General features: G+C 37.8%; 1 protein-coding gene across 1 annotated transcript in view; it reads left to right on the top strand.

Moving 5' to 3' along the window:
• HDAC9 (histone deacetylase 9) overlaps positions 1-16,762 on the top strand; it is a 274,618-nt gene that overhangs the window by 35,143 nt on the left and 222,713 nt on the right. Inside the window, exons 3-4 of the mRNA XM_058801306.1 lie at positions 14,513-14,754; positions 15,689-15,839. Of these exons, the coding sequence (XP_058657289.1) occupies positions 14,513-14,754; positions 15,689-15,839 (393 nt within the window). The remainder of the gene's footprint in view (positions 1-14,512; positions 14,755-15,688; positions 15,840-16,762) is intronic.

A 16,762-nucleotide genomic window follows, 5' to 3' on the forward strand; every position in this document is an offset into this window, starting at 1 on the left:
GTCTAGCTGTCTTTGTATATATAGATATTTATATATAAATATAAAATGAAAATGTAAACTTGAAATGAAGTCAAAATTACTTTTTTCTTAGTTACTCTTTTTTACTGTGATTGATTTATGATAGCATACCCCAATGCATTCATAGTTTTTGAATAAAATGTTTGTAGCATGTTTTAGTAGCAAAATAAAATAAAATTAATATTAAAGTTAAAATCAATATAAAAATATATGTAGTTTTACAAAAAATCTAAATGGAGCAAAATTTCAAGGGTTTCCCTTTTTCAGAATACTTTTCAATTAAAATCACTTTCAAGTTAGATTGCTGACTTTAATGGCATACAGGGATGCAGTGGAATTCATGTTGTGGCCAAAAAGATGTTTTGAGAAGAAAACTTTGTGGGTTGTGTTTTATTCTAATCTTTTATTGCAAGCTGCAGATTCCATAAAGCCTAAGAAAATGGTTAGGAACATACTGTAGCAAATACAGTTATTTCAATGCATCAATCATTTTACTCAGCAACTCCAGTAGCATGTTGATACATCTGTACTCAGGGGACTGTGGTCAGTCCCTGATGCCCTAGGTTGGGCTGAGGAATGGAACCACAGTCGTTTTGCAGGAAGTTTATACTGGTTCAGGCTGTGCCTTGGAATACTGGGTAGCCTACTGTGGGAAAGGAAACAGCAGGGAAGGGATCAGAACAGCTCTGTCTGCCCATGCCAACGTGCACCCCTGTTTCAATGACCCTGCCAGAGACGTTCCACAGCAGCAGGAGGCACTAGCAAATGTTCCATAGTCAAAAGTAGTACCTGGAGACGATGGTGAGGAGCTTATAAAGTGCATGGGAAGGAGCAAATACACACCATCTGTTCAAAGCACGCACAAAAAAATCTGAATTTCGCTACATGATCTCCTTAAATATGGTTGTGTTTGGCTGGAGTTTTTTCTGCAGTTCCATTGCTCTTTTTACTGTCTGTGCTGTGATCTTCATATTCTTTCATCAGGTTTATACATATTTGAGGGTTTTTTCCCTGAAAATATTGCAGTATGAAAGAGGACATAGGTAATTTAGTTTAAGCAGAAAATAATGAGACGAGAGTAATAACTATGCACAGAGTGAATTTGTAGAAAGTGGATTCCTTTCACTCCACTGGGGTTTTTTTTTGAAAATACCATATATCATCTTGAAATTACTTTAACATGATGTCTGCTGTATTACAGGAAGGAAGAAGTGCTTGTAATCCAATGTGACAATAATGGTGAACAGACAATCATTTATCATTAAATAGTTATACAGATCTGTATAAAAGATCGGTATAGAAGAAGGTCAGTTTTGACCTTTATTTATGAACAATAAATTGGAAATCATTATAGTGCAATACATTTATCTACAATTACTAATTTTGTCTTAAACACCTTTATACTTTACTCTTTTTCAGCAAGATTAGAAAGTCTTGAAAGGTAAATTGCATTGAGGCCTGTCTTTGAAGGTTTTAGAATTTTTTTCCCTCTGAAAACAGCACTGTACCTACATTAGAAAAAACAGCCTTGGTTTCTTTAGTCATGTTTGTGTCTTTCTAGCCTTTGTTAATATGATTCTCATTTAGAAACAGGAACTGTGAAATGTGGTGAGGAATAAATAGATGTCTTCTAAATAGACATTGTCAAGGAAGAGCTAAGGAAGTGAATTGTGCAAATTCTTAGAACCAAGTAATGTTTATTTCAGAAAAAGACATATTTCTCAGCTCTATGTCAGAATGTCCTCTAAGATGAGACGGAGCAAATTCTATAAAAATGGTGCATTCTGGGAATTAATTAATAAAGATGATAATGGACCGTGATATTTGGTTATGGTCACATTTTTTTTAAGAAAGATCATAGACTATTTTTTTAATCCTCTCTGGTGTGGAAGTTGAAGCATTCATTTTAACTGTATTCAAAAGACAGTTAAGGTCAGAAGCTGTTTTACATGTGTGTTGACTAACAACTTCAGTTTCCTTTTTTTGTCTGGCAGATGTAGGTGTGATTGGAAATGAAATGGAATTTTATGGGTGCATGACCTAGCTCTCTCTAAACCAAGAGCATTCTTTGGTCACTTTGGGACTCTGATTTGTGGCAAAAGATAATAGCACGGGTATCAGCTTTTCTCTGAGGTGTTTCATCAGATGCATGGCTCTCAACTGACAGAACAGTGCTCACATACTTGGAATGAGTGAAATCAGTGTCATCTATATCAGCTGCATTTCCAGACATCCTTTCCTGCACGTGGGCTGACACTTGGTCATCCTCTCCCTATTTATGCTGTGTCCACACCCTACTGTTCCTGTAGGTTCTGCAGAGTGCTTTTGTCCACAGTGATGAGTAGCTGGTGATTGTGTAGATTTTGCGTTAGTTCTGGGACGTGGTGGTTTATGCTGGTGAGCAGGGGAAGTCAGCTTCATGGGGTGCATTAATCACCTTCAGTTCCTAGAACATGGTGTGAAATGTGCTTTATGGATGCTACTATGGTCTCAGCATTCATTTAATTGCTTGAACGTTACAGTCAGAGAGTGCTTGGCCAAGGCTGGCTATTGGGAAATCCATAATAGTGTAAACATTTCAGTTCAGGTCTGCACTATCAGATCCTCATTAAGGGGGAAAAAAACAAACACAAGCATATCTAAATATCAGTGAAAATAACCTCATTTGCTGAAATAAACTCCTGTTTCTTAGCAGCATAACCCTAAGATATAAGTGTTCATGGCACAAATATAAAAACTGTAAGAAGGGAAGCAGTTAGGAAGAATTTTCACATTTCTGAGAAAAAAACATTTTTCTGAAAGAAGGACTTAATGAGGTATGCTGCTGCTAGTGCAGCCTTCTGCAGTACCTTGATGAGGGTAGAACCTTGATGAGGATGATTCAGGATAGATTCCAGTTTGTCTCATGTCTAAGTGAACACATTAATAAATTCTTTATGGTAACAAGCCTACTCTCAGTGCTTTACCTTAAAATTAGTAATAGAGCATTTCCATGGCAAACCTTCAATTAGTTATGCTGCCTTTTTCTTCCAGTCCTTAATATGCAATGCCTGATGCAGTAATTCCATGACATGGAATGCCATGTCACTGATCACAAAAAGTTCTGCTTAGAGTGCAGGACATAAACACTTACTTGCAAGTTGCCTCTTGTATTGCAGAATTTTATCTTGTTCTAATGATGTTTCCAGCCAGGTTCAAAAGCTCAGTCAACAGGGCTAAATGTGCTGAGAGTTGTTCATCTTAGGTCTGGTGAGAGGGAACTTCTGCTGTGAGTGATTAATGTGTTAAGTGAGGGGTGGGAGTTTCCATATGACTAGGATTTATTTAAATGATTAGGCTGAGATTCTCAAAGGACTCAGAGAGTTTCTTGAGGAGTAATTTCTAGTGCTTGACTCCATTAGTCTAGTGTGCCTGTTCCAAGCCTGATCTGTGTGTTTCCAAAACTTGAGTTTGAAATTTGAGAAGAGTTCCCACTGATTTTTGTAGACTTCTTAGTAGGAAATTTAATTTCTTGCAAAACTTACTTGAGAAAGACTCTCTCATTTGAAACTGAAGAAATGCCCATTGACTTTCTGCACATCAGATGACATGAAGAGGGAAAAAACCAACGCCTTAGTAAGAAAAATGGACCTGCTGAAATGTGGAAAAACAAATATGGGTAATAACTTCTGGCTTTTTCTGAACTGCTCTTGCTAAGTGGCATCAGAATTGCATAGAAATATTCAGTGTCTGTTGTTTCTTTGACATCCCAGATGACTTTTTAGAAGTGTTAAATTAGTGTCTGGAATATTACAGAATGCAGAACTGGGTTTTTTCAGTGTTTATTTAGAATAATAATAGTCACAGAAAATATCTCCAGCTAATTTACTGAGAAAGTTGCTGTCATCTTAATAATTTCTATAGTTTGATTTTCCAGTTCTTAAAAATTACAAAGGCAAATGTATGTCAGAGTGAGGAGAAATGTCTGTTTGTTTCCTATACTACTCATAGTAAATCCATAACTTTACTTACTGGTTGAGTTGACTGAATCATAAATAAACTGAAGAAAACCTGTATTTACACCTAGTAAAAAGACTTTTGAATACAACAGTGTCCTGAACTTAAGAAAGCATAGTAGGTTACATAGAAATATAAGTATTATTCTTACAGAAAATATTACATTTTTATTCCTTAAAATTTTGTTTATCTGAAGTCATAAAAGAAAAGTATACTAGTAAGAATTTTCTTAATGAGCACTTGTAGTGAAAAAGGTGATTTTCTTGTCTCACTGAAAAGACTCCCAATTAAACTTTATTTTCATTATGTTTGGTGTCCACATAAATCTGGATTAAATCGTGATATTTTATTAGTGCTTTTTCTGTTCATTCTGATTTTGTAGTTGTCCTGAAACATAAAATTGACTCCCTCTGGTGGTTGAAACCAAGTCTCTGCATTCCAAAGAGAGCCTTTCAGAGATTCCTCTATTCTGGAGAGCACAAATCACGAATAATATTTTCTAAGTTTAGTGTTACATCATTATGTAAAACCATAGAAATAAAATAGTTTTACTTGCTCTAATACAGTGTAGCATTAGTAGTAGGTTGGTATTGCTATGTTTTGAATTTCAAGCACAGATTTACAGTCCTTTTTCAAGAAATCAAAGTAGATTGTCAAAAGAAAGCAAACACAGATATGGACAAAATAGGCTTGACATAATGTACTGTGGTGAAAAGTGAAAAAAATTGGAAAGGTCCAATTTAGATAAGTAGTGTAATAGTAATGATGCTAAATGTGCCACATGATTACATGAGCAAGGTCTTTTATACCTAGCTTGGGATTTGTTTTCAGCTTGAGAACATTATTTGATTTTAAAAGTAAACATGTAAGACTTTATCTTTGCCAAGACACCCTTTAAGTATAAAAGGAATAATTCTTCAATATTTGGATTACAGCTCTGAACCTGAGAGTCTGTCTCTGTTTTTCAAGTAATTCCCCCAAATCTCAAATGGCAAAATATGAGAGGGACTTTTGTGATTACTAACTGCAAAAGATTATGGTTTGGATCTGTACTCTACAAAACCACAACTGTCTTCACATTAATGGGACGAAAATATCAGAAAGCATCCTAGAAGATTGGCATTTCCTTACTTGTGAGTTCATAATGCTCTTCATATATTTTATGTAATCTCTTTTAGTGGAGTGCCTGCCTTATATAAGGTCTCAGTAATGGAAATGAGGCCATCTGCATGGTAGTCAAAGTTGTTTCGTGAGAGACATGCTCTATCTGCAGCAGAAAATAAATTGGATGAAGATCTTTAAAACCTTCACAGCCCTTTCATCAAGCTGAGAGGGACTTTCCTCTGTAACTCCTCCTTAACTTTCTGTAGTGCAGCCTGTCTTCTCTGCCTCCTGATGCCATTATCTATCCAACTTTGGGGCTTGACTGCTGCCTAATATTCCCATCAGCTGTATTAGCATTGTTTCGACTTTTCACATTCTGATACTCCTGACTGAATGCCAGCATCTAATAAACCCTACCTTTGCTTTGCATCATCACTATCTTTGCCATTCACTTTCCCTGCCTTACCAGCAGTGTTTTCTCTATGCATGGTGTCAACTCTTCTGCTGCTGGGTATCAGTAATCCAGCAGGCAGGCTTCTGAAAAACAGCAAGCCAGCAATTTAGTGTTATCTATTAGTTTTATTTCAGTCCCTGTGCAAATATGCTTGGTGTTTTATGTGAGCAGAGGGAGACAGAGTCCCCTGAGTGTGCTGCAGTTCAAGGCAATGTGGTACAAAGGGGAGCAGAGTAGGAAAAAATGTAATACAAACAGATGCATCTTTGCTAATAAATATCTGCAACTGTTAATTCCGCATAGAATATGTAAGAGTTTTATTTCTGAGCTGGCACTGTAAGTAATACTGGTGTTGCCACTTTCCAACTGGCATGACATTTACTAGCTCATTAGGAAGATTCTTTAAAAGGCATTAATATCCTTGTGTTGGATTTTTCCCCCTCCTCTGGGGGAGGTTTCTGTTCAGTCCTCCCTGTTTCTTTGCTTAGGATCAACCTCATTTTTAGGCCAATGCTTGTCCAAGATCAGGATGTTCCATAAGTATTTATAAGAAACATTGGAATACTTTAAGGTCTTCCTTGATTTCCTGGATATAATAAAGAGGTTGTAAGCCTAAGAAGTTATGTGTAAATGCTAGATTTTGCTATGCATTAAAAATGAGAAAAACCAAATCCCTAATTATTGTGTTTTGGGGAGCACATACTTCCACAACAACAACAGCAAAAGGAACTGGAAGGTTCCGTTTTCAATGCATTTTTGGGGTCAGTCATCTTTTTTTCTAAAAAAGACAAAGTTGCCAACAGTTCCTTGAAAGATTTGCCCTACATCTTGCCTTCCAAGGGTTTTGTTTGGAGCACTGGCTGTCACACCCCTGAAATAGCAATGCTATTTGGGGATACTTGTTCAGCAAACCTCCACCCACTGTCTTATTTGCTTGGAGCATGCTGCCCTATGATACTTCAGGACATACCTGCTGGCATGCCCAAGTGGTAGCTGTTTTGATACCCTCACTTCAGGGAAGAGATTTCTTCCCCCTCTCCTCTCTCTCTGTCATCACCTTGAGATTAGAATAGTGATAGCCCCACTGCTGTGAATTATTCAGCAAGTGTAAACCCAACAATGTCACAAATGTACCTACAGTATTCACGGGTGGAGAAGAGATGAGAGAAAAGTAAGTGAAATCCCAAGTTCTGGATGTATTTGGTACCCTTTGTAGCAGCCTTGTGTTGCCTCCAGATCAGTGATGAGGCAAACACTACAGGTCTCTAGAACCCTCCATGGTGCCCTTTCAGTCGTCCCTGACAACCTGGGGGACTTGGTACACTGTGCTTTTATGTGGAATGATACTGATCCAATTGAAAACATGTTGCCTTTCTCATGTGGCTGTGGCATCAAGAATTATACATGTTTTTAAAAGGGAAGTGAGAGGAACCTTTTGTATCACATGTGCTCCATGATTTTTCTTAGCATTGCAGGATATGATGCAAGAATTGTGTATGTATGCAAGTGCACAGACACAGTTATGTCACACATGCTTTCAATTTAAATAGTTAATTTTAAATTTATATTGAAGTGACTGGAAGATACTGATAAGCTGGTACTTGCTGACTTGGAGACACTGTACCTGTATAGTTCTTTAACCAGCAAGTGGTGCTGCCAAATTGAACCTGAGTTGGCATCTTCACAGGGTTCTCACTAGCAGTGGTACTGATTTTTGCACAGAAAATCCACAGCCAAAAGAATGCTGTTTTACATTCTTCCCTGACTTTTTTTTTTTTTTTTTTTGTGCATGGATACCATGCAGAGAGCACATTGTGTCTAATTGGTTAACCTCATGCCATAACTAACACTGATTTATTATCATTGTCTAATGGAATTATCAGTGTATCATAGATTTTGGAACTGAGAATAAAGTTACATAGAAATTCTACATTTTAACTATATGTGCATTTATCTTTGCCCTGTTTTTATCTTGCCTGCAGCAGTAGTATCTAGAATTTAGGGTATTCATGTTCCTTGTATCAAAAAGGCTTATTCTGGAAAGTGAAGATATGCCTGTGTGCTGATGGGTGTAGAGAAATGTGTATGTAAGGGTTCTTCTAGGTGAAATATAAATAAAGTAACTCAGAACCCCAAATATAGCTCAGCTTGGATTTCTCAATAACAGATCATCCCAGGTTTGAGTTTAAAAGTGTTTCATGTTCTGATGTGATTAACTGGGCACATTGCCTTTATTCCTGTGACAGAAGTGGTTGGCCTGGTATTTGCATGAACTCTGGCTCATAAGTGGAACTTTCACTCATGTATTCAGTATAGAAGAAACAGCAAACACTCACATTTAAAAACTTTCTAGAGATAACAAATTAGATGGCATTAATGTTTGTGCTAGTTACAAGTGTTTGATTCAAAAGCCTATTTGGAGAGAAGGAATCTGATTTTAGTAAATCAATATAATAAAGCCTTTGATTTTTTACAAAAGCCAGCTAACTGTAATTTCAGTGTTGGTATTTCAAGGCCTCTCACTGATATTTTAGAAGTTTGTGGTTGTTTGAGCTTCCTTTCCAGGCCCTGGGGAAATAAGAGTATGGTAAATCAAAGCCCAGATCGCTGTTAGCATTTATTTTACTTCTCATTATGACATGTATGCAAACACTTAAAAGAAATAGGAAAAAGGTATAATCATGATAAGATTCCTTTTTTCTGAACAAAGGGGAATACTTTTCAAGCTTAATTTATTACACTTCTCCTTAATACTATAAACTGAATTGAGTGCCTCATCAAGTTTGACAGTTCACTTATACTTCTGATTCAGTGATAGTACTTTTTAAAATAGTTACTGACTCTTGAGAGATAATCAAGAAAATAACTCTGGAAAATACTTTTTCTGTTCTGAAATGTGTCTTAATTTCTTGCATTTTTTTCTTTTCCAAGTGAAGAAGTTCTAAAACTGCAAAATGCAGTTGAGTACTTAACTACCAAAAAAGTTATTGGGCTACATTTGGAAGAAATTTTTCCTTTTCATTTGCAGTTTTTCTGCTTTCCTTGCCCATGACAACCAAAATCCAGTGTAAGATTGAGGACATATAATGAATAAAAAATATTTAATAACATTCAGTGAAATCTAGGCAACACTTTTTTTCAGTTTGCTGCATTCTCCAGCATAATTGAGTGAGTGGAGAAAGAAACTGCTGATTTCATATATTGCAAAAAAAGTTCTATAAGTGTCATCCTAAATCTGGATGCTTTTGTCCTCATGTTAAAATGAGATGCTCTGAAGGCTGTCTTCTTTCATCCCTGTTCTCTTGAGAGAGGCTCTGCATCTAGCTTCTCAGGTGGCATAAAGGAGCTTTGCCTATATTGAAGTTAACAGAGGAATGACAGATAATGCCAGCTGAGAATTGAGGTACAAGACTTTAGCTACCAGAGCTGAAATGATAAAAGCATCCCATGGGAGGTAACCTAACCTTTCACAGTTTATTGATCATCTGACTTGTACTTCTGATGTCACTAGTTATTCTTAACATTTCAGCTTCTCGCTCCTGCCGTCTGCCTCGCAGGTCTTGCTGTGGCACCCCTTCCCCCAGGAAGGTGCCAGCCACCTCTCCTCCAGGAAACAGGCTCCAGATTGGGGCATTTTCTACACTCTTCAACACTGAACAATTGCTGCTCAGTGGCAATTTTCATGCCAGTCTCAGTCCTCTTTAGTCAAAACCACTTTGCTCGCTTAATTTCCCAGCATCCTCGCCACGGACACATCGCTCCTCTGTTAGCTCCTTATTTACACTGTGGCCTCACTGCCACCTCATCACTGTGCCAGGGCTGCTCTTAGATTACAGAGTGAGCAGTGTCCCTCTAATGCATCTTCTCAGAGCAGAAATTTAACTCCTTTTCCTGTGTTTCATCCTCTGCTCATGTCTTATTGCCTGGATAGTCCTTCTCTGTCCCATCTTCTGCCAGTTACTTTGTGGTTCACATGGCTGCCAAAATTTCCCTCTCACCCTCTGTTCCTTATTCCTGCAACTTTCAGCCTCTTACGGTATTTCATCTTTTCAGTCTTTTCAAAGATTTTTTTTGATCTGTTTCAAAGACACTGTTACAGCTTTTCAGGTATCAGTGCTTTTCAAGTCCTGAATGAGTTGGCACATAAATCTGGTTAAAGAAATACTAGGTTTAAATTGTAGAGTAAATTTAAAGTATTAAAGTATTAAAGTCTTTATTGGTGAGGGAGTGAATCTTCCACTCTTCTCAGGATTTAGCGCTCTTTTCTGTAAATTCCTTAGTGCTCTGATTATGTCATGACTGACTAATGGCTAATTCTGCAAAAAGTGTTTTTACTTTATTTGTATGAAGAGGCCAAATAGAGCCAGTTTCCTTTACAATAAATAGTGCAAAGTTATTCTGTTTTTTTTTTTCAATTTATGAAACGCATATGAAAACTATGAAAAGTACTGTACAAGTTAATAATAACTTTGGGCTCTTTTTTGTAGGCATAGTTCAAAAGAGTAGCACTGGTATAAACTCTCTTCTCTTTGTAGTACTTCACCAAGATTCTGTCTGGGGTAAAGTGTGGCCATTGCTTTTCATACTGGTTCTTCTAGATTTTACTTGAGTTTTGTGTATTTTCAGGAATATGTTTTCATTACCTAATACTGCTGGTTGGGGAAACTTGTCATCTGTCTTTTGTCAGATGTAGTTTTCTTTTAGTGTTCCAACTTCTGTAGTCCTCCTTGTTTACTTTATAAAGTAAACTTCTGCTTCTTCTGTATAAGACTGCCTTGAACAACCTATACAGGAGAAAAAGGCTCACCGGCTTTATGCCCGGTCCCTATCTCCAGCCATTTTTACTGTCCCATCCCAACAGTGTAACTGGGACATTCCTTTGGGAAAAGGTTAACTTGGATCCCTGCAGTCCCAGCCGTCCACACAGTTCCTCTTATGTAAGAATCATAAATGTACTGGACAAGATGGTCTATAAGCAAGTTGACTGGAATTCTTCTTGATTGCATCTCAAATCAGGAATGACGACTGTTCAGGTGATGACAGCATTCCTTGTTTCAGTTGCTGGATTTAAAGGTGGCAGAAATGTTTGCCAAGAAAGGTGACTGCCAATAAAAAAAAGAAGATTGCCCGTCTTGGGAGATGGTGGTAAGAAAGCGGGCTGCTTTATTTTCTGATCTTTTCCTTTAGCATTTGTGATTTGGAAAATTTGTGTTCCTAATACACCAGGAATTGAAATCAGTCACCAGAAACATATTGAAATGCCATCTCTTAGTGGAAGACTTAACAGTTGTTCAGTGTTCCCATTAAAAGGAATGGTTTCAAAATGCAGAGCCTGAGGGTTAAACCAAGCTCCTTTACCTCTTTTTACACATGCTTCAAGCATCTAAATCACTCAACAAACATGCCATTTTTCAAGTGTCTTATTTTCTTTCCACAGAATTTCAAAAACCCTGTGGGAAGTGCCATCTATGGAGTATAATTGATATGGACACTCTTCTGAGACTATTTTTGTTGTTATGTTTCAAGATAAAGGCAATTGAGTATTTATAGGAAAAATAAATACATATGCCTTTTGCAATGTGTTGTAACTGAAAATTAAATATTTTTCTACTCAAATTTTGGCATATTTCCTGGCATCACTGAGCTTTCAGTAACGGTTTTAGTTAATATTCTGCAGCCTACTGTTGCATTCACCGCAGCTGACTTGAGCTCAGAGAGTTTGTCTTTATTTAACCTTAGAGAGGAATCCCAGGCTTGCTATGTAGTTGGCAGAGCTGTTGGGAAGGATCTGCTGTGGACTGCATTGGAGAGAGCTGAAGACAGTGTCTGAACTGTGCCTGCTACAGCTTTACTCCATTGGTGGTATGAAAATCCTGAAGAATAAGTGAAGTTAGCCTTTACCAAACTCTGATTAATATTTGCTTTCATTATCAATCCCTTTCCTTCTTTGTCTAATATTTTTATGAATCCTGTCGCTTAGATCCTGCGTCCCACTGCTCCTGGTGATGTTTGAAGTTGAGGCCACTGATTAGGTCATTAATTTTTTACCTGCAGAATATATATATACACACACATACATGGATTTCTGTAGAGGGGGTTAAAAAACATAAAAAGCCCCAATGAGAGTAAGCATTCTGCATCACCTTTGCTCTCCAGAGTCTTCAAATTGCAGTGGTGTGGTGCTGGAGGGAAGATGCTTCAGCTAAAAGTCAAAGCTTTTAAAGACGCTGATTCTGATTCTCTGCTCCATTACACATTTTTCACACTGACGTAGCTCCACGGAGCTGCTTTGTATCTTTCTTGTCAGCTACTAACAAGTAAGAATGTAAAGGGCGTGTGGCATTAGGACTGTGAAACAGACAGTAGCAAACCATTCAGTTTCATTGGTGATCCTGCAGTTACTTGTTTAGAATAATTTCATTGATGAAGTTGATTATTACTTAGTTCAGTTTTAAGACAGTAATTATCTCTAAAAGTTACTATATGCTATGTTAGCAGTTATTAGAAGTATTGGTGATAGCCTTACTGTTAGCAATATTTGTGCCAGGAAATAAATGTTTGTCTTTATTTGTGGGTAAACATTGGCACTGAAATGATATTAAATATTATGTATTGATTTCTATGGATTCAAGTCTAGAACTACCCTAATATTTGTTTTCTCTCACATTAAGGAATGAGGTTAAGGTCAACTTGATGAAGTAGATATTTCTGTACTAAATTTATTATTTGAGTGTGTGAAAATTCTAGAAAATGTGTAGCTTACCAAACTGAGCCTGGTTTCAGTTGCAGATTTTACTAATAGTGAAAGGAAATTTCCATTGTTAAAAAAATCCGTAAGGCCTCCCTTCATGCTACATTCTCTGAAAATGAAGAAATGCGATGCTGGTCCAAGATGGAAAGTATAATCAGCCTGAATCACTGTGCAGATCTGCAGAGGTTGATTTTCAGCTAGTATCTGCAAAATAAGCTGCAGGGTTCAGTTTGCAAACACTATTGTGAACCAAACCCTGCGGGGCTCAGTTTGCAAACACTATTGTGAACCAGACCCTGCAGGGTTTGCTGAGCTCCAGTTACTGCTCCTAGTAAGGCTTATTATCCTGTCACAGAAGATGTAAGAAAATCCATCTCTCCCCTTTAAACATGATAAACCTTTGTCACCTACAATGCAATTAATGTTAAAAATAGAAGAGTGCTGATGATAAGATTGTGACTTGCAGGCGATGAGCCATTGTCCAAGTACAGGAGACTTATCTGGCAGGGCAGTCAGCCTACACGGTTTGCTGTCAGTTTGCTGATTGCCATTTCTCTCCGGGTTTGATGAAATATTCATGCCTTTGCTCTGCTCTCTGCAAGCACTATTGATTTCTTGTATAAACGTGGCTATATTTAGTCTAGACAAATGGAATGTGGATTGCTGCTGAATAAATGGGATGAAAGGCTGGGGGTTTGCCTGTCCATTTCTCTTGGTCGGTGGCAATTATTTATAATCAAGAGTAGTTTTTGTAAGTTAAAGGTGATTTTTTATAATTTAGTGATTAGTCTCAGAACAAAAGTAAGCACTTAGACACAATCGTTCTGTTGGGATAGTGGGTTAAGAAGCCAAATTATGCTGTGAGGTTTACAATCACAGTTATTAGGATTTTTTAAAAAGGCCCAGAAAAGTGTACGTTTTCAGAATTTTGAGAATAAAAAAAATGTGATCAGTAGAAAAGATTTGATGCCTTTTCCCTTATTTTTATAAAATCTTTTGCTAATAGATCATTTTACCAATGATCATACAGTTAGATTTCAGTCCTCTCTCCATTTGCTGCAGTTTCAACTTTTACTGCTTCAATTTTGCTGTCTCTGCTTACTAGAATATTTCTGTTTCGTTTTGGTTTTCTCCTGGAAACAAATACAGCTGCAGCAGAGAAAAAGGAGAAAATATGCTTAAAAATCTTTTTCTTGAATCATTTCCGACAGCATGTTTGTTTTCAGTTAATAATCTTATTTTCCAGGGAAGATAGTGGAGGAATAGGAACTAGGGTGAATGTGTTTGTGTTTCACTGTCCTCTTGTGGATGGAATCAGAACTGCTGGGCTTTAGCAGAGACCTTCAGCTCTATTTATTTTCCTCTTGTAGATATGCTGCTTGTTAGTCTTTTGTTCTTTTGAAATAGATAAAGTTACACGCACTCTCTTCGCTTGATGCGAAAATCAGGGCTTTATAGATATTGTAGTGAAAGTGGTCAAATCTCTCTGGTTTTGTGTCTTTTAGTCCCTTTGATCTAAATTAGGAGATAGAAGATACAGGATCCTCCTTTAAGTAGTTTAATGCTGGATTAAGAATTTATAACATCTCTACAACAATTTGAAGTAATTCATTTTCTTACAGGCCATATATAGTGTGCTATGCATGGTGCTCACTTTCCCAAAAGCTGTATTAAAACTTGTCATTTTGTGTGTCAAATTGTTGCCCCATGTTATACGTTATTCCTGTGTGTTTGCCGGGTATATTTATATGCAGTAGCCATGTAGCACTGAGTAGCTTTTCATGTGTAACAGTATCCTCAGAAAAATCTACCTACTAGCTTTGCAAAATCTCTTGCAGTGCAGTGGGAACTGCAAGGCCTTCATCTTATGCTGAGCAAGCGCCCTGAGTGTTTATAGTGTAGCATCAATAGTGCCTAGGAGATTTTCACTAAATATTGCTCCGTGGTTTTAGAACCTGGGTTGTGTGTTAACCTGTTTAGCAGAATATTAATCTGGGAGTATTTTTGCAGAGAATGGAAAGGAAGTGCTGAAGACTGCATAGAGCATAGATTGAGTTAAATGTTTTGAAAGGTCCGTACATTGAAAGAGTCTTTGAGTGAAATGGATCTTTTTCCCTGTAGGAATGCTCTCTCTTCTCCTTCTTCTGTTGCATTTACCATGTCTATGTTTTGTTGTTCTGTTCCCCCAGTGGATGTGAAGTCGGAGGTTCCCGTGGGGCTGGAGCCGATCTCCCCGTTAGACCTGCGGACGGATCTCAGGATGATGGTTCCCATGGTGGACCCCATTATGCGCGAAAAGCAGCTACAGCAGGAGCTGCTCCTGATCCAGCAGCAGCAGCAGATTCAGAAACAGCTGCTCATTGCAGAGTTCCAGAAGCAGCATGAAAACCTGACCCGCCAGCATCAGGCCCAGCTCCAGGAGCACATTAAGGTAGCAACATTTTTCATTTGTCCCTTACTTTATCTGCAAAGTCAATATGCTAAGCAGACACAGAAAGGGAACATGGCTGAAAGGTTTGCTGTGACTGAGAGATGGTGTTTGAGTGCTCTTTTCTCTGTATTGGGGTGACAAAAGACTTTTAAAGCAAAACTGCTGGCAGTGACTTGCTCACAGCAGACCAAGGCAATACTGTGAGAATCACTGAGCTCATGAAGCCACCACATTCACCAAAGACAGAACTACCTATTTTACAACCTGGATTTTCAGCTGAACTTCAATGTGACTGGTTTTTTGGTGTATACTGTTTTCAGTGTATTAAAGCACTGCTTCTTTGGGCTACTGAGTTTTTGACCACAAATCAAATTGATAGAGACGTGCATAATATTTGCATTTTTAAAATGGAGGTAGACCCCGCTAATGTTGTGTTTTTAGTCTTCTCTGAGCTTCCTCATATAATACAAACAGAAAATGATTTATGGGATTGCATGCACTATGGCAGGATTGCTATAATGGATTTTGACCGGGAATTTATGATCTTGCCTTTCATTTCATTTTTTCCCCTCTTATCTACTTGCCATTGTGCTGCTGTGTTAAGCGTCCACTTGACAGAGCTGACAAATGCAGCAGAGCACAGCAACCAGAGTTAGGTGGTGCACAGGCAAAGAACAATGTGAAGTTTCCAGGCATCTTTGCCAAAAGAGAAAGAAGTGAAATCAGAGCAGCAGGCTGCTACCTGACACTAGAGTCCAGTTTGGTGACAGCCAGTAATGCACTATGCTGCTCAAAAGTCAGTTAAAAGATTAAAAGAAGTATAAGCATAAAAGCAAGCACTGATCCTCAGTTACTCAAGGGGATTGTTTTAACCTGGACTGACCTAGAAAACATTGCAAGCTGCACTTTCTCATGTCTTTTTGTTCTGTGCAAGTTACAACAGGAACTACTAGCCATTAAACAACAGCAAGAACTCCTTGAAAAAGAGCAGAAACTGGAGCAGCAGAGACAAGAGCAGGAACTGGAGAGGCATCGCAGGGAGCAACAGCTTCCTCCCCTCCGAGGCAAAGAAAGAGGACGAGAAAGTAAGAGCCAATGTACCATGAATCCTAATAAGAAATGAATCTATTCCCCTTTGCATTCTCCCAGCCAAAATGAACTATGAACAGGAACCTGAAGGAAGCCTATTCCTGTGTGAAATATGCAGGTCGAGAAGTCAAGACTGTGCTTTGAGAAGGGCAGGGCCACCCACTGCACCCACAGAAACACATTTCTGGTTTGTGTGCAGACTTGGAAGGCTGCAGGAAAGCACAGCTTGACAGACTAGCAGATATGCATCTCAGGAGTCAAGCTCTTTGTATAAAAAAATGAGAAAATTTGAAAGCATAAAGCTTCACATGAGAACTTTCTAAAGAACTTATTTCTTAATACAGAAAGCAGTACAAAACAGCAAAAATTTAAATTAGTTGCTGAGATTTGTTTCAAGACTGAAAATAAAATGAAATATTCAAGAATATCTTAGGATGAATCTTTTAAGTATTTTGCTAGGACTTTTTCAAACTGTCTTGTGTTTGTTCTTGATGACATTTCTTGAGGCATAACCAAGAGGTTTTTCTAGCTTTTATAGCTATAAAGAAAATAACTATAAAGGTTTGTTAGGATTTGGTGCTCACTAGAGGGAGACAGATACAAATAATTCTCTTTAGTGAGGTCAGTTGGAAAATCAGGTTGAAGTACAGTATGAAGATATTCAAAATGAAGCTGCCACAAACAGATACTGTTACTTGCCCTACTAAATGAGCGCAAGAATTAACTGACAAAGACTGAAGCAGAAAAGAGCTTTTTGTCCTCGGATGGAAAAAGATATCACTTCAACACCTGTAGGTGTACCATGTCATAGGCTTTAGAAATTAGGGTGTCCATGGTGCTCCTAGTACTTTAGAGAACAATGAGCCCATAAAAAAGTTTCCATCTTATTGACCTAGAAATGTGAGGGTGTGGAAACTGC

This window comes from Ammospiza caudacuta, chromosome 1 (assembly GCF_027887145.1).
Source record: "Ammospiza caudacuta isolate bAmmCau1 chromosome 1, bAmmCau1.pri, whole genome shotgun sequence".
In the NCBI taxonomy this organism is placed as follows: Eukaryota; Metazoa; Chordata; class Aves; order Passeriformes; family Passerellidae; genus Ammospiza; species Ammospiza caudacuta.